The following is a 27,611-nucleotide window of genomic DNA, read 5'->3' on the forward strand; positions in this document are numbered from 1 at the left end:
TCTTTGGTATGCACCAATTCCTACTCATCCTGCTCGAAACTTTGAGACCTAGCCCTGTTCAAAATGTACCACGTAGCTGTGATGTATAGATGTGCATGCATCACATTCCTCACTCTTGTACTAAAATTAACTTCAATTCCTACCTCAGTGACATCCACGTAGAGGCCTGTCAAATGCTGTTGCTGTAGTTCGTGATGCCATGGACTCTCTCGCAAGGCAACATGTAAAGCAGATATAATAACTTATTTTTCCTGTCTAAGATGTTTTGACATGCAGGTTTATTCATTTCGGTGTGTCATTCCCCATTGATGGTAGCTCATTGTATCCTCTCATGAAACAAGCTGTGTGCCAAATTAGTGCACGCAGAGCATGGATCTGCCAGCACAAGTTTACTGGTCAGGAACCTTATCTCTTGTTAACGTGTAACCAACTACATCAGCAGAACATACCATAGACAAGTCTTTAGCCTGATCTGCTTAAAACCCAAGATTTTAATCCCTTGGTCTTGAGGGATTTCACAGTAAAGAAAGTGTTGTCTGATTCATCCTAGGGAAAATTAATTTTGGTTAATTTCACTACTTAATTCATTAACCAGGGCTGGTTGAGTCCTAATGACAGATGTTCACCCCAGCTGTTTGAAGAAATGGGTCCCAGTGATTGGCTGTACTTATCATCAGACAGGGATCATTTACACTTAAAACTATTCTAATTTTGACTTATGAAGTTAGGATGAAAATTTCTAAAATACTGTCTTTAAAAGTTTGTCAGGTTTTTTGTTGTTCTGACTTTTAGGAGTTGATGGAAAAATATAAATGTTCACATGTTTTACCACACTGAACACAGGGAGCCCTTCACTGGGTAGTCTTTTGACACTACCGTAACAAATAGAATCATTAGTGAGGACAAATATCAGCATCTGTGCTCTCTGTCTTATTGCCTCCATAATGCTGTTGCAAGACTTTTCCTAGCTCCTTTATCTGCAATATATACAAGTGAAATCACTTGTGAGAAGCATTTCACAGTATTTATGTGTAGTGACCCTTAATACATGTAATATGATTTTAGTAAAATGGCCTCTAAATTGTCATCACTTCCTTCTCCCCCTAAAGTGTATGGCCTGCACTTCCATATGCAAATGAACATTTTCCTGTAGGGCTAAATGTGCATATTATTGTGCCTGGCCGTAGTTCTCTTGTCACTGTTTTGAAATGTTGGTATCTGGCTGTCTACTTTAGCAGGACTATTCTAGGATTCCAGCCTTCTTACAGGATGAAGCGGTGACATTCCCACCATTTTAATGTATCTTTCTACGTTTACATTGCGTGGTTGATAAGGTAGATATCTTTCTGCTTTGCATTATATTGTATGTTTCAAGTTTTTGTGGATTTTTTTTTTTGCCCTACTCTTTGCAAGGAAGTAAGAAGTGTGACAGGAAGGTGTGATTTTTAATTTACAACAGAGCTGTCAACAAATAATGACTTTTCACACCCTGTTATTGCTGCTTAGCTTGGGGGAGGATTTGTATGGCTACTGTTGTCATATCAAATTAAAACCACTCATGTAAGTCAGAAAGACATTCCTCTTAAACTTAACCCTTTTAAGTTGCTGAAGTCTACTGACAGAGGCACATAGGGTGAAATGCATCTGTTCTGGGTCTCTGCTGTTGAAGGATGAAAATGTTTTTTTATTTTATTTTCAAGGATGATACACATTTTTTTGTAGTGTGGTGGACCAGATCCTGATGAAACTTGCGTGGGTGAATCCTCATGTTAGCCTGGAGTTCATTGCAGGCTCAGGGTATGTGCGTGGACGTATTTTAAAAAAGGAAATGTTTGGCCAACGATGCCAGACACTCGTGTACTTATCTGAAAAACTTGCCTGAATAATTTCCTCTAATGTTGCTTGCTGTGGATTGTAAGCATACTCATGGAGCTCTTGATGATCTTCTGTGTAGTAGTGCTAAACCACATCAATAAAAAAAATCACCCCCTGAGAGTTATTTTGCAGTCAAAGGGTTGCAGAGTAGGACAAGCTTTGTCGTTAGAAGTAATCTTCTCTTGAGGAAGTTGCTGTTGATTTTGGTACAAGCTGCTCCTTCAGGGAGGGGGCACCCCGTACGTGCTGCACTGATTCACCTGGGGGGCTGCGGGGTTTGGTGTTTGCGCCCTGGCTCCAGTGGCTGGGGTGGTTCCAGGGGACCAGCTCCCCCTTCCCAGGAAAAATCCAGAGAGCCTGAAAGATGGGGCTAGCAAGTAGAAGTGGGAGTCATCCTCTCACCTCCATTTCCCAGGAGCTTTATTTCTCCTAATGGTTGGTAATTGAGGGTTAAGTATTTGCTCTGGTACCTGCTTGGTGGCACAGAGAGGGTTAAGGTGCTTGATTTACTATAAACATATAAGTGACAGACTCTTATCAGATGGTGGGGTGTTTTCGTTTTTGTTGTTTGTTTTTTCTTTCTGTAAAATGTCAGCCATTTCCCGATAAGGGAGGTGGTGGTGGATTTCACACCTTTTTTCTTCTCTGTGTGGAAACCTGGGTGTTAATGGTGCTGGAGCAGGTCGTTTTATAAGGAATGAGGCTGTCTCTTTGAGCAGAGGGAAAGCAGGAAAGGGAGAGGAGGTGAAGGAAGAGATCCAAGGAAACTGCTACTTCCAACAGGCATTAGTTTTGCTCTGTTCCTATTCGGCGTGCCTAAATGTAACGTTATTTGCTCAGTGCATTTTTCTTTCTGTGAAATGTTGGACTTCAGTTCAGAGTTCAGTATTAAAAATAATCCTCTCTTTTTGTTTCAAAGTGAAATTTAGCATTGCAACACCTGAAGATGGAAAAGTGGTCTGTTGATCAAGTCTGCAACTGGTTGAGACAAAGAAATTTAGGGGAACTAGTTCCTAAGTTTCGTGGTAAGTATTTTTGTTGTTTGTGGAGCTTTTGTTTAGTATATCTTTCTATGCTGTGAACTGGCACTGCCTACCTTGTTTTGGGGCATGTATTTATATACTAACTGCAGAGTTTTATAGGAATATATTAAGGTGAGACTGACATATATCTGATAAACTGAAATAAGTGTGCAGATTCATTATGAAGTCTCTGAGAAATGCTAGGGGATGAGATTAAGCCTATATATAAATAGATACTCCTCAAATCAGAGCTGGCAGTTTAAAAGGCTTGACAGGGCCTGTTTTAGATTGTATAAATCTTTTTAAATAATGCAACTGTAGTGTGTAAATGTTTTGTATCTGAGTGTATAAACACTCTACAAAGCGTGCATGAAAAACTGTTACGTGAACAGGCTGTTTGTTGTGTGCTCTCTTGAAAGCTTTCTTGACTTCATTAATGAAGTAAGTCTGTTGTGGTCTCAACAAGGCCTGATTTAAAGCATTAAAATAGTCAGCTCACTGCTTCTGTCTGTTTTAGGCTTGGCTTTTTATCAGGGGAAGGTATCTGGCCAGTGACTGGGATTTCTGGCACTGCTTGGGAAAGAACAGTAACTAAAACATCATCTTTTTAGCAGCTGACGAAGACCATCAGCAGTAGAAAGTGTCCTTGCCTTTGACCTGTCCTCCATCATCATGTTTTTAGGCATATAGAATTTTACTGTATTTTACAGCAATTCTTTAATCCCCTTCTTAAATCTGCAGAAGAAGAAGTAAGTGGAGCTGCTCTTCTGGCTCTTAATGATCGTATGGTGCAGCAGCTGGTGAAGAAGATTGGGCACCAGGCAGTGCTGATGGACCTGATTAAAAAATACCAGCAACAAAAAAGCAGGCTAGAAACCCTTGTACACTGTTGTGAAACAGCTTCTCCAAAATTTCCAGAAGTAACTAGTGGGTGAGTTTGTACATGGCACAGAAAATACGAGTCTGCATATAGCTGTGTTCTTTTCATGGCGTTTTAAAACTGGCATTTATGGGCTCTTTAGCTGTAAGCTGTAACTGTTTTTTATACTTTGAATAACTCTAATGACATGTGAAATGCAAAATAAGGTTATTACCTTGTGTTTTTAATCAGGGCATCAACATTCCAGAACAACATCATTAGTTAATTTAAACTGCTCTTAATTTCCAGTTTTATGATCTAGTTTTTATTTGGATGAAGCATTATCAAGCTTTCAGTGTAGCCAAAATTTTCTGCATTTGCAGTATTAGGCTTTTGAAGCACTTAGTTTTAAATATTTGCAAGTCTTGGAGTGGGAATCATGATTTAGAAAGAGACAGTGTTTGTGTCACAAGTGTGTTTAAATTCAGTTGCTTAAAGGAAAATCTGAATTTGATCTAGATGTGTTTAATAATCCCACTGTGTGGAAGAGGGTAGACTTTTAGAAAAAAACTTTCACAAATATTGTCTGTGAGCATATTCTGGCTCTTGGTTGAGCAGGGTTTTGTTTGTTTGTGATTTCTTGGAGGGGTCAAGGTTTTTTTTGTGGGTTTTTTTTTGGGGGGGGTTGTTTTGCTGTGTGTTGTTTGTTTGGGGTTTTTTTGAGGGGAGATGTCTTTTTTTTTTGTGAGGTTGTGAGGTTTTTTGGCTCATTACTTTGGTCTCCCCATCTCTCCCCACCATTCTGATATATTGTAAATCTTGCAGGATTATTTTTTTCTGGGTGTCTTGGCTGAGGAAAGACATTCTAAGCTCTGAGTGGTGTCTTCTAAGCCCAAGAATCCTGGAAGTAGAGAAAGGCTTGCCACAGAGGCAACATGCTCTTTTTTGAAAGAAAGGACTCCAGTGCTAAACCTGCCTTGTTACGTAGTAGCAGCCCAGCAGGAGCCGATCTGTAGAGCACTGTGGGTAGCATTTGCCTTCAACCTAAAGGACTCTGGGCTGTGCACTCTGAGATGGCTCCACAGTGCAAATCAAAGCATGTAAAAGGTGATTGACTGGGTGATTTCCAACCAAATTCCACTCAGGAGCAGAATTAAACTGCTCATGTAGATACATCCTCTTGTCCTTGTGGAAGTTTTTACAAAACCACTTGAGTAAATGGTCATGCATTGGAGGAAAGTGTGAATTGGGGGTGAGTGCAAGAAGAAGACAATACCACCACATGTATGATTTGTCATAGACCTAAAGTATGCAATCACAGCCAGTCTCAGTTCTCTGTGTGAGGGTCCTGCCTCACCTGATTTACAGGAAGCTCCCTCTCTGGAGGTAGAGCAGGAGTCTGCTGTGAAGAAGGCTGCTGTATGTGAGTCCTGTTCTTCATCCAAAGTGTGGTAGATACATAGTGATTTCAGGAGGGGATTTCAGAAGAAGAGAACCTGTTCTTATATAGAGAGCAGTCTGAAGGCTGCTTTGGGCATTTAAATTTCATTTTTATCGGTGATGTATGGCTAGATCATATATCAGGTGTGCCTGTTCCCTGTGTACATCTTAAGCCCAATGAGTCAGACCCTACTGTTTCACAAGGAGCATGCACTTGCAGTAGTGGGAGGGCACAGCTTTCCTGTGAAGTTCTGCAGACTCCAGAAAAAATTAAATGCTGGAAATCTCAAATATAAGTGACTGTAATTTGACTTAAAAAAAAACTGGTCTTCCTGCTTTGAAAATAAGATGCTGTTATTACTTTATTTACAGAGAAGTTATGTAAATAAGCTGCTGTTTCTGAAACATTTTGTATGTTAGACTCGAGGACCACAGAATAAAATGCAAGCATGTTTAAGAAATGCATTCAGTCATGTATTTGAATTATTGAGGCTGGAAAAGACCTCTCAGATCATCAAGTCCAGCCTATGACCCAACACCACCACATCGGCCAGACCAGGGCACTAAGTGCCACATCCAGCCTGGCCTTAAACACCTTCAGGGACGGTGACTCCACCACTTCCCTGGGCAGTGCATCCCAGTGCCTGAGCACCCTCTCCATGAGGAAAAGTTTCCTTAAATCCAACCTAAACCTCCTCTGATGCAGTTTCAGGCCGTGCCCTCTCATCCTGTCACTGGTTGCCCGGGAGAAGAGCCCAACATCCACCTGACTGCAACCTCCCTTCAGGCAGTTGTAGAGAGTGATCAGGTTCCCCCTGAGTCTCCTCTCCTCCAGGCTAAACAGCCCCAGCTCCCTCAGCATCTCCTCATAAAAAGATAAAGACGTTGGTTGAACCTGGAGTTTTGAGTGTGGAGTTTTGAGTGTGGAGTTTTGAGTGTGGTAGATGAACAATTTCTGTGTGAAAGTAATGGACTGATGAAAGGACACCACAGGTGACTTACTCTTCCAGCGTTTTGGTTTAGGACACAGAAATAGCATTATATTCTTGCTGCTGATAATGTGGAAGTGTTCTGGGTCATGCAGTAGAATCTGCATTTATGTGCGTATGAGGAGCTCACACAGAGGTTACCAGGTAAATATCAAGATGCTTTCCAATTTCAAGATCAATTGTTTCTAGGAGCCCTGTAGAGAACATGCTGTGTTTTTCTACCTTTAACTGGGTAGCTGATAAAGATGCATTGATTTATGAGAAGGGGAAACTCCCCTTATAAACTTGGCAAATGTTAATGCCACTTCCAAAAAAAGTCTTTCATGTATGTGGCTGGAACAGTTTATAAAGCATTTTTGGAGTTCAGAGGCTCTGAAGAGATGAGGTGCAGAAAGGATGCTAGCCCGTCTCCCCTCCTCCCCCCACCCTGAAAATAAAAAAAAGGTTTACTGCCATGAATTCTTGGCAGTGTGACAGTGGCCCCTGTCTTAGCAATGCCTTCTACCCAGTGCAGGGTAAAACTGTTGATGTTGGCTTCTGTCAACAAAAGGAAAAGAAGAAATAATAGGAAAATTAGGAGGGAGAGAAGTGGTCACAAGGGTTAAATGGAAAGCATGGTTTGGATCAGCAAAAGGAGTACCTGGGATTTCTGGTGCTAGTGACAGGCTGGAGCTGGAGCAAGTAATCAGGAGCAGTGGAATGTGAGACCAGGTGATGCTCAGGGATCTTCTGGAGTGCTTAGAGTAATGCAAACCTGACGTGAGGGTTCAAGATAGGCTTAGCTTTCAGAAAAAGCAACTGTTCAGGTTTGTAGTCGAATAGAAACCACCTTATAATACTGTGTAAATTGTTCTTTCACCCTTGCATATTGTAATGATCAGTTACTCCCAGAGGTGAGGAGATGCCAGGCAATGAAGATGATGGTTACCCTGCAGCCCTCAGAAGATTTATTTTCTTGGACTTTGTGTAGTAATTAGAATATCACCAGGCAGTATTATTTACAGTTTTCCTTTTAACTTGTCAGAGTTTGATAACTGAACTGAGAGACTGATTAAGAGACTAACATCACATAAAATTATAAGCTGCTCAAAACATGGCTGGAACATTTTTTTTTCTTTCAGGACTACTTACAGACAGATGTTAAATTCTACATGTCCTGTGGAGCAGAAAAAATATCTGTGCTTAACTGAAAATGAAGATGGACTAATTGATCACAGAGTGCTAAAGCAAAAGTGAGTTCATGATGTATTTACTAAATTTTCCTTACCTTTTGAAAATTACATAAACAATTCTTTTTGCTTTGTTAAGCCTAAACAGATACTATATAAAAAATGATCCTAATTACTGGATGCCAGGTTTAGGTATATTTAGAAAACAGCAGAAGCAGAATTTTTTTCTCCCCTATATATGTTTTTTTTTACTTTGAGATGAGCAGTTTGTACTGGCAGAAAGTCCTATTCCTCTTTTAAGGCAATTAGTTTCTTGTTTGGGAAGCTTCATCTACTCGTTATTGGTCTTTATTCTCACTTACTCTGATTTCTACCCCGTTACTGTTCTCCACAGTAGATGTGTCTGATGGCTCCATCATTCCTGCAAAAATGTCTGGTTTACCACTTTAAAAAAGTAATAAGGAGTTAGGGATAAGGCTGTCTGGAAAGAGGGGAGAGGGCTTAGCGCATCACATAGTTAATGCTTTTAAAAGTCCTCCTACCAGCTTCAAAAGAACAAAACAAACATCCCAAACCCAAAGATCCTGTCGGTGTTGTTACCAACAACAAAACCCCAAATCATTTAAAACTCTCAGAATAAACCATTAAAATGATTTTGCTATAGTGGTTTTCAGCCTGTGCTTTTAAAGGCTGATTATTTTTAATTGATTATGAGTAATTTGCTCTGCCGTTTACAGAGAGTTTTAAATGGCTTGTGTGAGTTGGTGTAGCCCAGAATAAGGCTGGTTTTAGGAAATGTTCTCAGCAGATGTTGTTGGTAGCAGCTCACCAAGGCCTGGAGTGGCCTGTTAAGGGACAGGGGCTGCAGAAGAGCAGGTCACCTTGGGGCAAAGGAGCACAAAGGGAGGGAAGTCTGCTGCTGTCAGAAGTGCCCCTTCTCTGTGAAGTACTAGTTGCCCTAAAAGCCAGTGGAGCTGTTTGTATTTTTGAAGACCTGAGGAAATTTTATGAGGGCTTCTCTTTAAAGGTCAGATGAGAAGCTGGCAAATGTCTTTCTCAGAAACAGCTGTTTTAACTGAGACAGAGGATGGAACTGAACAGCCCTTGTATCCATTAGCTGCTGCACTAGGTCCATCTCTAGCTAAATACTGGTTTTGGAGGTGAATACTGCTGTTTAGATATGCCTGCGACTTGATCCGTACTGATAAATGTGATATTACAGAGTTTAGGTTGTTTTTTTTTTTACTTTTCCCCCCTTTTTTCCTGCCTTCCTTCCCTTACAGTGTTCACTAAATTTTCAGCCACATGTTTTATGTGCTTGAGGCCATTATGCAGGCTCTAATCAGGTTGTGAAGGATTGAACAAGGTGTTCGTTTTAGAAATTTGATTATGGAAACACAAAGAGTTCCTTTGGCTGTAATATAATCATAGGTTCCTAGCCTCGAGTATAAAAGTAACCCCTTTGTTTATTCTGGGTTGTTTGGCTTGTTTTCCACTCAAGATTCAGTCTATGGATTTATGTGCCATGGTGAAATGTGCTTTTTCGCATCAAATTAATTGTTGCTACTTGTTGTATTCTGGCATAATATTAATTGACATTTCTGTTAGATCAACTAATAATTTTGTTGTGTGGGTTTTGTGTTTGTTGTTTTTTTTTCCCCATTGCTTTAAACTAGGAATCTTTAAATTAGTCTATACCTATGTTTCTCTCCCCCTCCCTTCCCCCCACCTCAGTTTCTCAACTAATGGGGTTAGAGAAGCTGTAGTAATATAGGGAGGTGGTTCTGCAAATAAAGCACTCTGCTTCTGAATAAGAAGGCAGTACCCATTTCTTATCAGCTAGGCCAAATTTGGAAAAGCAGTCAAGAATAATGATGAATTACTTTTCCTTAGTGGTTACAGAGCAGTTCGTATAAACACTTCCAGAGTCAGTTCTGCCAGGGGTTAGCGTAATTTCGTGGCATTGGTTTAAAATGTAAAGTTCAAATTTGGCCAGTGTTACACTTGTAGCCTCTGTCTCTGCATTCCTTTAACCCAATTTGAAAAAGAACTTAAAATTTTGTGAGATGGTCTTTTGGGTTTGTTTGTTTGTGTGTTTCCCCAAAAGACTTAAGCAACTACAGCTTCAACAGCAAGTATAGTTTTGCTTGAAATGAGTTTGTGGGTGCTCTTATGGATTATTAGCACTAGTGAATTGACTCAAAGTTTCTTTGTATGTTTCTCATGTACATAGTCCTAACAACTGTGTTAAACACACTTTTCTGTAATTCTATATATTACAAAAATATCAAAGAAGATTGCTTAAACACAAAAATAAGGAGTAAGTGGATGCAGCAATTTTATAATTTTATTTTTCCTATAATGTGCATACATACAATCAGATAAGGTTTGCAGGGTACCTCAATTATTTTTGCTACAAACTACAGAAGTAAAAGCATCCACCCTTTTTGTTAATCTCTCAAGAAGATTAATCTTGAAACGATGCTTTTCTGTGAAGACAGTAAGATAAGTACAGAGCATGATTCAATAAATACATTTCCCCTATACCTGCTTTTCCATATCGGAGTACCAGCAGTCTGAAGGCTCCTGGCAGCCTGGTGTTTATCTTGTTGCTAGGACAGAGGCTGTCATTGCTTGTAAATACCTGACACTGCTGTGAAAAAACAACCTTTTATTGGTTAGTTTATACGTTCTGTCTGCCTTTCCTCTGGGTGTTTGTTTATCAAATGATGTCTCTAATGTATCCCTTTTTTACTCTTTCCAATGTGATGGTCCAGCTGTTGTTTTTCAAGAGTGATGTCCTGATACAGGTTTATTTGTACATTTATTCTTCCTATAAAACCTGTTCTTTAGCTCTCAAGTCACGTGTAACAAATTCACATGCCTCGAAGGAACTTGCTCAGAGCAGGCTTATGTGCACAAGCAGGATAACAGATCTGGACAGCCTTAAAAGCCTTGAACTTCTCTGCTGCTAATTTGGAAGATGTGGTCAGTGCTCAGCTAAAGCTGGGCCTGCTAATTGTTCATACACTCATAAAACCATCGCCAGCCTTGACAGCATGTTGGTGTTGCTGCTCACCTAAATGTGGGCTGATGACAAGGACAGGCATAGAATCATAGAATCATTTAGGCTGGAAAAGACCTTTAAGATCATCCAGTCCAACCATTCACCCAGCAGTGCCGGGTCCACCACTGAACCACATTACTAAGCACCATGTCTACCCATCTTCTAAATAACCCCTTGGATGGGGACTCAACCACTTCCCTGAGTTTAGCAACCCTAGTATCTAACCTAAACCTCCTGTGGTGCAACTTGAGGCCATTTCCTCTTGGAAGATTTATTTGAAAACAGACTCATGTCCCATCTCCAAGGGGGCCATGCTGGCCTACGTGGTTGCACACCACCGTTCATTCATTTCCTCAGAGGAGCCGGCTTGCCCTGCTGCAAGGCTTTCGTGAGGTCAGCACTGCCAGCGTGCACTAGCACCGTGTTTGGCCTATTGACACCCTCACCGGCGCTGAGCAGCGCGCGGAGCCATGCTGATGGTGCCGTACATCTCCTGAGCTTGGGCAGTCTTGTATCTAGATGGGTCGAACTGCAGGCAGCTGCACTGACTGCTGAGTGGCTGCATCCAAAGTGTGTTTTAGTTGTGACAAGTCATTCTGCTAATGGTCTTTATAGAGCTTCTTCCCTTGCTTCCCCATTACACGTACACTGGACTTGTTGATCCGTGTTTAGCGTGTTTTGTCAGAAACACACTTATGCCTGTGCTTTAATAGAAGCAAAGGGGGAAAAAAAAGGGAGTAGCTAGCCTGAAGAATTGTTGCTTGGTCAATTATTTCAGATTATTTTGCTCCCTTTGCACAGGAGAGCAAATAATATTTTTACATGTACACATGCAGCTATAGTCCTACAAAGGAAATTCAGCTGCGCTGTGCTTTTTTATATATAACTTAAGAAATTCTTTGTTTCTATGTAGGAATTTTATTATTGGTATAATTAGAATTATTTCAAGTAGATATGATGATTTTTATTTTTAGCTAGTTCATACAGACATGAAAAGCAGCCACAAACTGCCCATTTTTAGTCTTCGACAATGGTCAATAGCAGAAGAAAAGAAGTACTGTTTGTTTTCTTCAGAAGTACTGATATCAGTTGCTTCTTTTGACTATGTCTTTACAACAGCTGATGTTTAGAGGTTCTAGAATGATAAATTGCATCTAGCATATTAATTTTAGCAGTGATAGATTGAATCTTTCTTCTATGAATTTTCTTCAATCCTTCAGAAGCTGTTTGTTATCTCAATAGTAGATTCCTCTCATGAATAATGTATCACAGCAGAAAAAAAATTTTCTTTTTTATTTTGATTATTCCTGATAATTTCACTTCAGTTGTTATTCCATCTTCAGAAAAACTATTGTATCTGTGGGATTTGGTTTGCTTTGTGTAGGGCTTTGGGGAAATTCTTTAAATTTAGGTTTTCAATTTATGTAGTTGTGAGAATTTCTGCCGCTTTTTCTTTTAACTCAACATTTAATGACTCTAACGTAACATAGTATTTCTAGAATACTAACTGAAATTAAAAAATCCTAGAAGAATCACAATAATATCTTCTCTGGGCTTGTTGCCTCAGTGTTTTTGGAAGTCAAGACAAATGGACTTATGGTTTTGAAGCACTTGAGGTCAGGAGAGCTGAATTTACTGATATGGTACTGTGAATCTTCCACAAAAATTTGCAGGGGAAAAAAAAAAAGTTAAGTCTCCTTTCTTCCACACCAGAAATAAGTAAAGCCTTACAATTGGCTTGCAGGAGACACTAACTCTATTGCCTTGACAAGATTTAGCAAAAAGTCGTAAAAATAACAGCAGCAACAACAAAACCCCAAATGCATAAAATTCCTTGGATACAGTGTAACACATCTTACACAGGTGAATGCAGATAAGCCCTGCTTCTTTAAAATGGCCTGATCCAGCAGGCAGTTGTGTCAGTTGTATTCCCCAAGGAGTGTTTTTCCTCCCCCCATCTGTAACCTACAGCTCCTGCCCTCAGATGAGGTGGAAGCACAGAGCCTTCACTTACACAGTGCTGCTCCTCAGAGTGGAAACTACCAAAAAAATCTTGACCCCCTCTAGAAGAATGTTGTGTCTGCATCTCACAAACTTACTTTGAAGCTGATTAATTCTGTCTGTAACTTTGTGCTTGTACTGAATGTGGTGATTTCTACAGCAAGGGTACGGCAGGGAATGGGCAGCTCCCGTGAATCTGTTGGCTCCTGCATTCCAGTCTTGCTGAAGCGAACACTCCTGGGGGTAACTTCTTATTCAGTCTAAAGGATACCTGCCCCTACATTTACTGGCAACTGAAAATGTTTAAGATATCATCAGGCACTAGGCAGACTGCAAATCCCAGGCTCGAGGGAATAACTAGGAAACTGTGTATTTGTGCCAGAAAGTAGGAAAAGGTGGTGAAGCACATGGAGAGAAAAGCATGAGAACCTTTCAGGCACAGATCTTGGAACTGTGAACAGAGAGCCCTATTTTATTCTACCATTGAGAAATGGAAAAGAGCTTCTTTTGATATTTAATCATCTGTCATCATTTCTTTCTTTCAATGGAAACAACCTTTACAACCTTACCTATTATCATACAGTTGAAAGCATATTATATGCGTGTTAGGGAAAAGGAACATTTTATATAGCTGCAGACTTTTCCTTCCTTCATATCTGCAGGTTCCACGTTTTCTTTTCTCTTCTGTTTCTTCCTTTACTTTGAGGTGTGGAAGGCTAGACCTTCACATGTGAAAAAAGGGCATCTATTGAGGTTCCACCTGTGTGCTGAGTTTTGTCTGCATGTGGTGAACATGGAAACCCATTAATGTCAGCAAGGCTCTCCTCAATTGTGATGTCCTCTGAGTTCCTGGGACCTGAGCTGACGCAAGATGTAGCTATGGGTACCATAGACTCACGGACTTAAGTATAAGAAAATCATGTGGTGCACAGCCTGTTTTATGCATGTGCTCAGTTGGCCTTTAAGTCACTTTTTTTTTTGCCTAAATGAAATAAATAAATGCAGGAAACTGATTCTTTTTGCCAGTATTCTCAGAAGCTTAAAAAATTATAAAATCACATGATCTAGTATTTGAATCTCTTTCTAGGTATCTACTGTATTTTGCACAACTATCTTGACTCAGCTCGCTATATTGATCATAGAATCATAGGATGGCATAGGCTGGAAGAGACCTTAGAGATCATTTAATCCAACCTCCCTGTCATGGGCAGGGACGCCTCTCAGCTAGATCAGGCAACACATGGGGACCGAAAAGGGATCAAACCTGCGGTCTTGGTGTTATCAGCATCACGCTCTAACCAACTGAGCTAACCGGCCCCCTGACAAGATTATTTTTACTGACTTGTTACAGATAATTCACTCAGCTCTGCCTCTCTGCATGAGGTTTCACAGGATACTGAGCTTGGAGACCATGGTGCTGTCTTCACTCACCACTCTTCACTCCAGCGCAGTCTAAAACCTTCATTGAATGATGTGCGTGATGCTGCAAGTGTGTAAAATGCTTGCCTTTTTGGCAGTAAACTAAGATATTCCCTGGGATTAGGGGTCCCGAGACTATATACTTCAAATAGATGAGGGTTTGTTTTGTTTTGTGGTTTGGGTTTTATGTGGGAGGGGTTGTGGGTTTCTTTTGGATTTTTTTTGCAAGCTGAAGGAGACAAATGGCTCCTCCCAAAATAACGTTACTTTATAGTTTCATGTCTCAGGAAACATGCTGTGCATGACCAGTAAAGGCTGTAATGGAACCAAAGAAAGAAATAACTGCGTGAAACAGTGCTGTGCTGTGGCTTCATACAGCAAGTAAAGCGGTCATCTACAAAAGCTGAGTGGTCAAAACTCGTGATTAGTTGTATCCTTGCTGAAGATGCTCTTAGGCTGCCATTCCATATTGCAACTAAACATAAAGAGACCAACTTGCTTCATCTGCACTGGTATTTACTTTACCTCATGGGGAGGCATTCAGGGGACGAGAAAACAAAACCAAGAAGAAAAATGAAGAATTTCATCACTGTAACTCCTTAAAGTAACTTGCTGCAGAGCTGGAAGCTTCCCAGTACCAGTAAGAAAGGGGTAGAGACATGTGATGGCAGGGGGAGAGCGGGATGGACACAGCAGCAGCTGCAGCATCGAGTCTGTTAAGAACTGAGAGAAAAGGAAAGATGTCGGAATTTGTTCTTTGGGATCTTGATTGTATCTCTGTGTCTCAGGCTAGCTAGAAGGCCAGAGAAGGATAGTTAAAACGGGCTATATTTGTTTGTACCTAAATCTCTAACTGAAATGCTGTTCTCCACGTTCAAGTAAGATATTGGCTATATGCATAAATCCCAGTGTACATACAGTTTAACTGAACTGGTTTTTTAGCTACTGAGCTTTGCATGTGAACATTTCTGGGGATATAGTTTAGCATGAAGTTGTGTCTCTTTTCAAATAAACATGTATTTCATTGTAAATTATTGCTGCACCTATTTAACATGACTGCCTAGCAACAATGCTTTCAGCAAAAGCTAGTAAAGATCTTGTTTGGATGGCAAGGAAGTATTTTCTATGTTGGGCAAAGCTGAAGAGAAGTGGAATTTAGAGTATTTTTGTTGTATTGGCAAGTGTGAAGGGACTGCCTGAACTAAACCTGCTAAACCATTCCACTTTTCAAAATGGTAATTATGCATCAGCGGTACTAGAAACAACAGGAATACTGGTGCTGCTTAGCTACAAATAACTGCACATTTTAAACTTCTGTACATTTTTGAGGTAGTTTAAATGATAGCATGTTGAAAATAGTATGTAGTAACTTGCAGCCTGTCTGCTACATCACACTCCTCAGTAAAGTTGCTGTAAGAACAGGATTCAAATTTATAGGCTTGTCATTGATGCTACATTGAACTTCTGTGCTTTGTCTGCATAGGAGTGATTTCCAAGTGATTTCAGAATGTGGTTTGGGGTTTATTTTCCCTTTTGTGTATTAATTTATCACCAAAAGGAGGACACAAATGTGTCTCTGTGGATATGTCTGTCACTTCTCACAGTTTTTCCTTCTTCTGAGACTGCAAAGTACTAACGGGAGTTCACTACAGTTTGCATCTACTGTCAACCATCTGCCTTCCGAAAAATCTTGGCGAGCTTGGTGAGACGCAGCCATGGCCATTTTGTACCCATTTTGCATGGGGAAACAGTAGTGCTGTGAGTACTGCTACTACTGTTATTGTATCTATGTGGATCAGATGACAGTACCCAAATTTTATTTTTTTTTTCGGCACTGCATTGCAATTTGCAGTAGTGCTGGGATTGGTAAACCTACGTCATGGCTGCAGAGCTTTTATTAGCCTGCAAGCTAGCAACCTACATTAAAAGATGCCAAGATGGTTTGGCAGCACAACCAGGTCAACAAGATTATAAGAGTTATAAGCTAACCTACTCAAAGTATAACTAATGCTATAGGGACCCAAAATCTTCCACCTTCTAGATATATAATAATCTTTCAAAGTGATTGTCGTGGTTCAAGCCAACTGGGACAAAGAACCACGTGGTCTCCAGCTCACTCCTCCTCCCACACCGATTTCCACAGTGATGTGGAGGGAGACTCCCTTCTCATGAGTCCTTTGGGACCACGGGTCGCTTCAGGTGTGTCCCCCACTGACGCTTGGTCTCTCTCCCCTCTGGCATGGAGTTCTGCACGTACTGATGCGTGCTGGACACTCTCACCACCCTCAGTCTCCTCAGCTGGCAGGCAGTCACCTTCCTGCCTCTCAGCCACCACAGGGCTCCAGGGAAAGGTCCTGCTCTGGCAGCCCTCTTCCTCTCCTTCTCCTCAGGGACTCTTCTCCCCTTCTTTCTTCTCAGGACAATGTTCCTTTCTTCTCTTCTCACCTTCCCCTTCTACAACAGAAAAACTCTGCAACATTAAAGACAGGACAGCTCAAAACAAGACAAAACCAAGAGAGAAAGAAAGAACAACGGAGTTGCCTCTTAAATACCTTGATTGCAGGGGCAATCATTGGCCTGACCCTGGCCAGAGGCAGGTCCAACTCCTAACTGGGCGGGGAGGGCTCTCAAGGTTTCTCACAAATCTACCCCTGCTTTTCCAAAAAAACCCATCAGACTCAAACCCATGACAGTGTTATAGGCTAAACTATTGCAAATGTTCATCCATTGCAGCTGATTTTGGTACTGTAGTTGATTTAGACAGCCTAAAGATACTGGTTACCATGTGGGGTTTTTTTACATAGTTATCTGAAAGAGGCTGGATAGCAAAACCTCCCAGTGAAGACCTCACTGAAACTCTTTTGACAATTCTTTTATAGCTAGCTCTTGTTTAAGCTACTACAGAGACCTTTAGGAGTGAAAACTTGTGCATTTTGACTGGACTGAAGTGTGGCAGGATTTCCCTCCATAGTGCAGCTTGGAAGGGACATGAGAGCATGCCCTAGTCCAAACATGTGTCTCTGTGTGGGAGCTTTCACCTACCAGGTTGGGGGTTCCTAACTTGAGACATGTGCAGTATAGTTTTCAACAACTGTGGTAACTGTCTTAATTTCCTTCATAATTAGTGAAGAGAAACAGATGAAAGAGAACATCTGGTATGATTTAGATGTCTTCTGGTTGTTGTCATCCTTCGGTCATGTTTATGTCTCAGTGAATATAAAGGGAGTGCAGATGATTAATTCAGATATACATATCTGTATATTTATACCATGTAAGCATCTACATTAGTCATCTATAATAATAGCATTTTAATTTAAAAGTTCTTTTAAAAGTCTGGTATTTGTTTCCAAATTGCAGAGAGCAATTTAAATTAAAGCAAATGTAAATTGCAGTGATAGCACACACATAACAGGACTCTTTAGTTGTCTTTGCACCTCTCATTTGAAATTTCTTTCTGGACTACTATGATGCCTAGAAAAGAGGAGATTGAGGGGAGACCTCATAGCTGTCTACAACTACTTGAAGGGAGGTTGTAAAGAGGTGGATGTTGGTCTATTCTCCCTAGTGGAGAGTGATAAGACGAGGGGAAATGGATTTAAATTGCACCAGGGGAGATTCAGGCTAGATATTAGGAAGAATTTCTATACTGAAGGGGTTGTCAGCCACTGGAACAGGCTGCCCAGGGAGGTGGCTGAGTCACCATCCCTGGAGGTGTTTAAGAGATGGGTGGATATTGTGTTGGGAGGAATCATTTAGTAGGTTGATAGGGCTCGGACAAATGATGGACTCAATGATCTTCTAGGTCTCTTCCAGCTGATACGATTCTATGATTCTATGATTGGGAAGGTGTCTAGAGCTGCAAGAACCACACCACCTTTCAGGTGGCTTTTGATTGAATTCCAACTCAATTTATCTCTCCTTTTCCCTGTGTTCCTTCAGAATTAGTTTGGCAGGCTCTTTGGAGGTGGGAAGCATTTGAGTAGCCAGTGGTGATAGCCTGCCTCAGGCTCACCCCAGCTGGGCTGCAACATCTCTAAATAATGCTGATGGTCTTCTCTGGATGGGAGCTGTGGGTACCTACGGGCTGTTTCTATCCATTGTGTCGATGATGGCTGCCTTCGTCCATTCTCTGCTTTCCCGTTTGAGGGGATAATCTAAGATAATATTATGTATAGTATTTTAGTCAATTAAACTGTTCAGCTTGCTTTTCATGAGTAAGTTGGCAGAACTGGTTGGAAACATATTATAAATTATGACAGATATAGTTATTGTGCAACTGCAGCAAGTCCCCAGTGACTTCCTCCGCTCCGCCTTCTGCTTTTAGTTAGTGACCACCTTCTAGCATCTGCTGATTAAAACATTTCACAACTGAAATCTGGTTTTAACCCCATGTGAATGACTGCAGCTTTTGTGGGCATTCTTTGTGCAGAAGCCAAGAGAGCAAGCCTTGAATTCCTATGGCAATAATTTTCCTCTGTGTTGAATTTTTGCTTGTATTTTTCTTTACTTCTTGCTTGAATTCCCATAGAAGAAGGATGTGCTCTTGATTGATATAATCTTTTCTTTCACAGAAAAAACTTGAAATCATTTTTTGCAAGACACAAGACGTTGCAGTGGACAAGTTCTTATGTTTTGCCAGACTTCCCTTATGATGTCAAGTGCATATTAGCAGAAAAAAAATGCCCTGATCACAGTACGAGAATAAGGATTATCGAATTTTTGCAAGCAGACATGACAAAATACCTAGAAGGATCACTGTGAGTAAACTTCATTATATTTATTTGGAGGCATTACCTGTTGGCTGCAAAAGTAATTTTTCAAATGAATGCAAAACATTCTCTTCAATATGCTTGCTTTAATAGAGGAGGTAAGGGCCTGAAACCTGTTGAAGTCAACAGGAAGATATCATGCAAACCTTAAAGCTGTTCCCTTTGGTTTTTTGGGGGAGGGGATGGAAATCAACAGCTAAAGAATCATAGAATGGCCTAGGCTGGAAGGGACCTTAGAGATCATCTAGTCCAACCTCCCTGTCATGGGCAAGGACGCCACCTCTCGACTAGACCAGGCAACACATGGCGACCGAGCAGGAGTCGAACCCACGACCTCGGTGTCGGTCATTGTTGTCAGCACCGTGCTCAAACCACTGAGCTAACCAGTCCCCTGAATATTGGTATGGACTCCAGACAGTGGCTAATATTGTCTCTAGAACATGAACTATTTCTTTTACATCTCCATCTTGTTTGCACAGGTATCCGAACAGTCAGCAATATAACATTGTTGTCAATGCTCTACTGCAGGCATACCCATTCCTCGATGAAGACGGGAATGGCTTTGTAAGTATTGTAATGGCTTTGAAAAACAGAGAAATATTTTTTTTTCTGCATAATCAATCACAAGAAAATAACCTAATTCAGAGCAAATCAATATTCATTTCCTATATACTGGCTCTATTCAGAGATGTAAGCTTCACTTTGACGTGTTTGGCAAATTGCATTCTTATTTCATTATACTAATTAAAGATTAATCCAGTTACAGCCGTTCCTCAAAGGCTCTGTGAGATCATGCAGGCCTGTACATGAAATCCCTGGTTGCTTGTTGGGTACAGTTTATTTCTTGATTGATTTACCCCAAAGGATGAATTTAAATAAATGTGACTTATTTTTGTTTTTAAAAACAAAGAAGCCAAGCCTTTAGAAAATTGTCTGTATGACGACTAACATGACCGATGCTCTCGCAATGTGCTATAATCACTTGTGTGTTAAATACCTGCTGGTTTAGGTATGCTGGGAATCTAGATCTAATTAAATTTAAAAAAAAATTTATTTAAAAACATTGGTTGGGATGTCAGTGGGGCCATAAGAGAAAGCAGTGGAAGGAGATAACTTGAATTTGAACTACATTTTTTTCGCTCTTGTGACCCAGAGTACCTAGCTGTGATCTCAGAGGACAGTGTTCACCTTTTGACTTCGCATCATTGCTTTGCCGTGTGATACTTTTATAGCATCTTGTAAAAGCTTGTGAAACTCAGCGGGGATTGTTAGCTTTAAATGTTTATAAATATATATCTCTGTATAGTTTCTGCAGAAAGCAAAATAACTTTGAGAATAAAAAAATGTGAGGATTAAGGGGTGGCTATTCTAGTTCTCCCCTGAGCCCAGGAGGGAAGGGACTAAAGAAAACAAACACATCTCAGGAAAGAGAGAGGGAGCAGAAGAATCAGAGAGTGATGGTCCACCCTTATTTTCAACCCGGGTTCCTCTTTGAAACCCCAGTGGGCATCCACAGCTGGGTCCTGGGTAATGCTGGGGCTTCATCTGGCTCCCTTTGTGAAGGGATGAGTCTAAAGTCCTTTGACTTCTAAACCCTATTTTTAAACAGAGGTTCTTAAGATCGGTTTTCAAAGGCCTTTCATTGCAGCCAGACCATAGATTGAGTGGAACTACTTACAACTCGATTCTTTGGGAATAGCTCATCGCTTTCTGGATTTATCCCAGAATTGGTGCCTGCAGAAGTTTTGATGGGGCAGAGATTTCACAGTTGTTGTTCTTTATCTTTTGATATTTCTCTTGTGGTTACTAGAAAGCATATCTGGAAGAAATCACCATAAATAAGCAAGGAAGCTGGAATTAGCAGTTTGCAATATTGCTAGTCTAACGCTTCTGAGCTGGCCCCTCTCTATTGTTTGAGGTAGGAAAAAAAGCACACTAAAGATGCATGTCTGTATAATTAAATTTGGAGGTGGGGGTGAGATTGAATGACTATTTTTACTGGCCCTACTGTTAGACATTCTGTTCTTCCTTCATGATCATAAAGGCTATAAATACTTCTTTTTTCTTGATCTGAGATAGTTGTGTGTTACAACAGCAGTGGCTTAAAACAAACCCTGCAACATATGCACAGCTATTTAGCATGAGGCTTTCTGAACTGAGTTCATATACCTTTAAGAAACAAATGAGCAGCAGTAGCAAAAAATTGGCTAACCATGATTCTTTCATCTTCTCTCAGAAGAAAGTGTCTTCAGCAGCTCAAAAAACTAAAGTTTTTGTAGAGTTTTCTTTTAAAATTGCTGCAGGTTAGCACAGAATTATAGGAATTGCTTTTTGCTGTTCCTGTTAACAGCATTGAATTACAGGTCTTGTGAGACATAAAATATTACTTACTGAGAGGTTCTGAATACCTTAAACTTGTTTATTTGTAATAATTGAACACTTATTGTTACAATTTTTGAATAGTACATTGAAAGTTTTTAAGAAAACTATCATCAGTAAAATAATTCAGAGGTAAAGCAGCTTTTTATTTGGGGACTGAGAGCTAGATTTAGAAAATAAAACTGTAACATGAGAGTAGTATTCTAAGCAAAAATGCTAGGTATGTTAATTATTAAATAACACATATGTAAACTTCTGGAGATGCAGTTAGTATAATGTTTTCTTGGTCTCTACACTGGGAAGAGAGGAACAGCACTATGGATGTTCTCGTTCCCTTCTGTGGGCTCCAAAGGGACCCTCGGGTGACCAGCTGTGCACAGATTTCTGTGCCTGATGGGTAACCCTCTCCCTTCAGGGTGTGGTAAGGCTGAAGAAAGGGACACACCAATCATGGCAATTAGCTGGGAAGGCCCCCAAGAATAATGGTTTCCAGGACTGGTAGATTAATGAAGTTATTCGAGCTTATTTAGAATCCCAACAAACATGTTTTCAAGTATCCAGACTTTTAATTTCTGGTCAAAGTTCCAGGAAAAGGAGAGAACTGGATGCATTTCAGAAAAGGAAAGGGCTGAGTATAGTTTGGACTACCACGGTTTGCCTTCCCTCTGGTGTGCTGGAACTCGCCTCTGCTGTCGAGAGTTTGCCTTTCTGCCATGCATGTATGGTTAATGACATTAATTTATTGCTCTTTATTGCTGTGCTATGTCTGGGTTCTTAGATTCAGTTAATCTCTAAATTTACGCTTAAAAGGAAGGCAATTGCTTACCCTTTGGGGTGGAGGAGCAGCCAGAGCATCTGCTGGGCTGTGCAGAAGGCTGCAGGAGTTCTTCACGAGATGCCCTTAGGAGATCTGTCAGTGGTGTGATTTTATTTTTAACTCATGGGATTTAGGGTTTGGAGCCCTTCGCCAGCCATGGCTGTGTCTGGGCTGCTGGGAGAATGCAGTGGAAACTGCTCTGAGTTTCTCCACGGCCAGTATTCACGCCCGTGCAGGGCGTGGGTGGGCAGGGGCAGTCCGTGGAGCATTCTGGCTGGGAAAAGAGGAAAGCTCCTCCTTGAACTTGAAGTAATGGAAAACATGGTCAAACTTTGAATTGGGAACATGAGCACTTTTGTTGCAGCATTTTCACGGAAGTGAAATGGCATGGAAAGTTCGTAAGGGGAAAGATCTGCTGGGAAACATAAAGGAAGAATAATAAACCTCAGAGCGCTTGAATTCACACATGAATTCAGTATTTTCATGACAGGAAAAAAACTACTTGCAAAATTTTGAACATTCCATTTTATTACTTTTTTACTTATTTTTCAAAAATACCGGACACTTTTTAGTTACAACACCAAACTGTTTTAAACAGGTAATCTAAGCAATGTGTGCATTATGTAGAAATATAGTCTAATATTTTCAATCTCATACTGTTGCAATGAGAGGCCATTAAATGTTTACTGTTTCAAGATTTATTAGTAGATTATCCTAATTCTATTTTCTTGGTTATAAGGTTTCCTAATTAATTTTGCAATAGAGAAAAATTTGCTTGTGTCATGGTGCTTGAAAAGGATTTCTAATGGAATATAGTGTGAATGACGATAATGATTCTAAATGAATTAAGTTTAAAAATAAGGTTATGAATAAGCTACTGATATACTATGAATTTAAAAAGAAGGTTATTTACTAGGGCACTGTAGAAGCAGGAGTTAAGAAAGAATTATCTGAAAGCCTGAAAAGTAATAATAAAAAAATCATTTCATACTAAAAGCAAAACTCATTTAAGAGGTCTGTGGAGCATTTGGAATGTAATTAATTTCTCCACCCTGTTCCAAGATTAGCTTTTGGAATCAAATGTTTTAAGGTGTCTACCTAAGGATTTTTTTTTTCCCCTTGATGTTTTCTTCTACTTAAAGAACAATGTTATCCTGAAGTAACACATACAACATTTAAGAAAGTAACATCCATTTAATCATGAAATAGATTTAGTTTTCCGATCTATTATATAACCAATGCAATGTTTGTAAGTAGTTACAAACAAATAGGTTTTTATAGAAAAAGCCAAGGTCATGGGCACAGCAGCCAAAACAAAATTGCCATGACACTGTTTCTCGACCAGCAAGATACGGTTCTATTTCTATTTGATCCTTTCCCATGGCTTACAGCCAACCATTTTGAAAGAGTCTCTGAAATGAAATAAACCTTGCAGCCATTGATTGAAAACTGTGTGATTTGAAGACAGCCATATGTGAGGAAGGGAAAGGGGTCTCTCACCCACACCTCACTCCCTCCAGCTCGGGGCTGCCGAGTGGTGCCGTGATGCCGGCGAAACCCGGGATCTCAGTGCTGACACGCCTGATTTATGTAACCGCTGCACACAAAGTGATTATTCGCTAGTAAATTACTGCTTTTAATCTGCGTGTAATCCTTTCCCTCCTATGTCAGATAGACACAGACTAATCCTTTTGCTCCCCTACAAACACTGGAAACCTTCCTGGGGTGGTTTGGGCTTTTTTTGCAGGGCAGAATTAATCAAAAATGAAGTTATCAGCTCAAAAATGTTAATAAAAACATCCTTTTTAGAAGGTGCATTACCCACTGGGGAAGACACATAAATGTATGTGCTCACAGTCTCACTCATGACATAGGTATGTGAGAAGGGACTTTGCTAAGCTTCCGAGAATCCTATTCCAAAAATAGATTTAGTTAAAACTCTTAATTTATATGAGGACAGGAGGATGAAACAGCTGAATGTTTTGAACTTTGAGGGACATTTAAAGCTCTGTATGGGTGTCAGCATGTTCCTTCATGTGGAAAAACAAGTAAAAATATCTTCTAGCCAAACAAAGGTTTTTAAAAGTGAGAAATCACACAAAACTCAAATAAGGGGATATTTAAATTGTCAGATGCTAATGTATTCTGAGATGATCATGTTTTAAAATATTTTAACATCTGTTGAACACTTCAAAGAAGCATTAAGATAAGGCTTTTGTTTACTTGTTTCTTAACAGCCTTAAAATAACAATGTTCCAAATATATTTTGCTAGGCATATAACACTGGACTATTTACATCAAAATGTAAATGCATCGGGCTGGAATCCTGAAAGAATTCAGGAACCTTAAAAGTTCAGGCAGATACCAAATGAGATTTTCAAGGCATGCATTCACATTACTCCTCTTGAAAATGCTGGGGTGTAACACTCAAACTGAGGCTGTAAATATGCCTTCTGAGAAGACCAGGTGCTCTAATCATTACAATTTACGTCAGTGACTCCTGTTCTGGCAGAATCCTAAATCTGAAGTTTACATAATAGAAATGCAGATAGGTTTGTTTTCTTTTCAGTTGTCATATGCTCACATGTGACCAGCAGTGAGAGGATACTTTTGTAAGGAGCCTGTAGGTGGGAGTCAGAAACTGTCCCCCCAGGAAGGGGACACCTGCCCTGGCTGGCCCAGGTCTGCTCAAGAAGAGCTGAGGTAGACACCACAGGGCCCATACTGTTGTAGCTCCACTGCTCTCATTTTTGATCATTCGTGGTGCTCTTGCTTTTAGGATTGAGGACTGGTAAGTCACCTAATACCCATGGGAGATGGGAGCAGTATTTTTGGCAGGAGAAAAGCAAGGTCACACTGCTTTGACCACTGTCTTTTAAGAGACTGTCTTACCCATACCCTGTGGCTGAGAAAGACTGGTATGTCAGACTTGATGCAGAGAAATATACTGTACTACTTAGTCTTCACTGAATTCTTGTTTTCACCAAAGTAATGCTTAAAGTCATGTGACCTTGACTAATAAAGGACATGATTTTGGTAAGAAATTTGGGGTAATTGTTCTTCTGAACAGTGGTTTAGTATGTCAGTGAGTACAGGATTGAGTATAGTACTGAGTACAATATTGAAGTAAATTTTTTAAAAAAGAGGTAATGGCTATTTGAATCTCTCTTGCCATGTCCTGTCATTTACAGTCACTTTTCTGGCTAATTTTTGTTTCCTCTGACTGTTGAGAAAACCCCTGGTAACTGGAATAAGCAGTCGCTTTTCAGGATCTGACAACATTTTCATTATCTGCAACCGGAGGGTTTGCTTGCAGACATGTTTAGCAGCCTTGGCTTAGTAATTGCTTCCCAACGTGCTGGTAGTTGGTGCAGCTGGGTCCTGCCATGGGATATGCAGCCCCGGATCGCAGGTGAACAGCCATCTGTCCGTAAGGAATGTACGAGGGCATTCGTCAGCCAAGGAGTGACAAGTGACTCCTTTAAACATGGACTGCATCCACTTGATATGCAGAACTGCCTTTAAGTTGCTATGCCTTGAGGATTCTCACATGCTTAAATGATCCTTGTAATTCAGTAATTTTGAGTTCAGCTTAATAATACACTTGATCCAGTGCAACTGTAGGCTTACTGCAAAAGAAAGTGTCCCACTGTGTCTTTTCTGCTCCCTTGTGTTAGACATGATAATCATTCAACTGTACAACTGGTCAGAGGCAGGGGAAAAACAATCCACTCAAATATAACCCATTAGTCTTCTGTGGCATCAGTGAGCTGATCTGATTCACTGGGTAGTTTCATGATCTGATGTCATCAATGGAACATCCAAAAGTACAGCTGAGAAAATGAAAGCGAACTGCGTTTTCACTGACAGCCCTGGTTATATTGGCTAAATCTAGCCCTTAGGTTCAATTACCGTCATCCTTAATGAACCACGCCAGTGCCAGCAGCCCTGCTGCTTAGTTGCCATAGTCATGTACCACAGGTGCTTGTGTTTCCTTCGGTCCTGAAGCCACATGTGTGCTGATGCCACCCTATGAGTCTTTTTCTGCTTAGTGGCAAAAGCTTCTATATAAAACAGTCAGATAAAAAAAAGTGACCTGCTTTAGGAATGGGGCAAATTCTTGAAACATACTGATAATGACAGATATTTTTCCCTATGCAGTTGCTATGGAAACGAGCCCTTAAAGATCGTTTCAAGTATGTGCGAAGACCCATTGAAGATGATGAGCAAGTCCTGAGGAACAAATGCAAGTTTGGCCACAGGCGAGGACAGACTAGGAAATGTTCATTTGCGGAAAACAAACCTGATGATGTTCAGACACAGGTTCCGGTAAGATTTTTGGTGCTTAACAGAATTCTGTGTCTTATAGCTCCTCTGCTGATGGTAAGGCCACCAGCCAGTGAAGGGTAGAATGGAGTGACCTTATCCTATTTAAACTCACTTTGTATAAAGTTTGTCTTACAGCCAGACCCTTGACTTTTTTTCCATTTCTGGAGAACTAAGTGTCAACGTCAGAGATAAACCTGATACAGAATGTCTCGCACTTTATTTAGAGTTGTTGCCAACTGGACAGAAAATTCTGACAATTTTTTTAAAATGCAATACTCCCATTCTGCTTTAGGTTATACACCTCCAATTAGAGTCAAAAACAACAGAGGCTAAGCCTCTGTACATATAAGAATGCAAAGTGACATTTGAGCTGGCAGCAAATGGCCATATCCTGCTGTCACATTGCACTTAGTTATGTAAAAGCTGTTCATGTTGGTATGTGATTTACATAGGGATGCTTATGAATGTAGGCATGCATTTGCTGTGTACCCTTTTAGCTAGAGGATTCAGAGGGCTATCTCTGCCCAGTAAATCTGTGAAGCCTACTAATTAATTTACACACTTTCATAAATACATGAAGGTTCCAGTTATACTTTGCCAGTGCTCCTCACACACTTCCTTATGCTGCAATTAAAATGTGGTAAAATTTGAACAATTGTAAGAACGTGATAAAGAAGACAGTTAAGCAGATGTTTGACCTCAGTTTACATGTTTGTCCTGTTGTTTACCAGACACATGTATTTAGGGGAGCTAGAGTCATTGAATGGATGCATTTCTGCATACACCACCCTTGTGTTTGAAGTTAGCTGTAGTTTTCTTCCCAAAATACAGACATATGTTTAACTTCTGTTTTGAGTTTGGTTTGGGGTTTTTTTTAAGAGGCTGCAGTAATTTCTCTTTATCCACTTTTGATTAGTGTGTGCAGGAACAAACACATCTCTCTTTTTGCCTGTTTTAGCTGAAAGGCTTACAGAATGTGTGGAATACGAAACCTTTAATTTGGGTGCAAAGACTGTAAACAGTCTTGCATGCAGTAAAGGAGGAATAAGAGTCTCCTGGATTTGTGCATGCATTAAGAGTTAGCCATCCTTTATCTGCTAATGCTTGGAAAGGGCAAATGTGGGTCTTTTTTTTGTCACACCAGCTAGTTGAGAAGGGCTTTGCAGGGATCCTGTAGAGACTGCATGATCAACTTCATTTTTCGACAGAGAAGGTGTAACTGCACTGCATCATGTGTGTGTAAACCAGGAATCACCACTCTTCTTAACTGTATTGCCTAAAGTCATCACTGGTCATCCCTTGTACGTTCCATCTCTCCTCAAGCCCTATGCGTTTTCTGCTAGCCTTGATCTTGTAAGCAAATGAGGGTTAAACTGGAAGAGGATGCTGAGTATCTTTAAACAACTTTTCCGTTCTATCATTTCTCCTGTATTCTGAACGTACATATAAATAAAATAAAATAAAATAAAATAAAAT

General features: G+C 40.3%; 1 protein-coding gene across 1 annotated transcript; it reads left to right on the forward strand.

Annotated features, from left to right (window-relative positions):
• Positions 1-2,821: 2,821 nt before the first annotated feature.
• On the forward strand, positions 2,822-26,135 carry LOC104267235 (sterile alpha motif domain-containing protein 3-like; the record flags this gene model as incomplete). The annotated part of the gene is made up of 6 exons (XM_009867140.1): positions 2,822-2,900; positions 3,639-3,828; positions 7,307-7,417; positions 18,413-18,598; positions 19,090-19,174; positions 25,968-26,135. Coding segments are annotated over exons 1-6 (819 nt in total), but the record flags the coding sequence as incomplete, so codon positions are not given.
• Between the last annotated feature and the right edge of the window lie 1,476 nt (positions 26,136-27,611).

Source organism: Apaloderma vittatum, unplaced genomic scaffold (assembly GCF_000703405.1).
Source record: "Apaloderma vittatum isolate BGI_N311 unplaced genomic scaffold, ASM70340v1 scaffold21450, whole genome shotgun sequence".
In the NCBI taxonomy this organism is placed as follows: Eukaryota; Metazoa; Chordata; class Aves; order Trogoniformes; family Trogonidae; genus Apaloderma; species Apaloderma vittatum.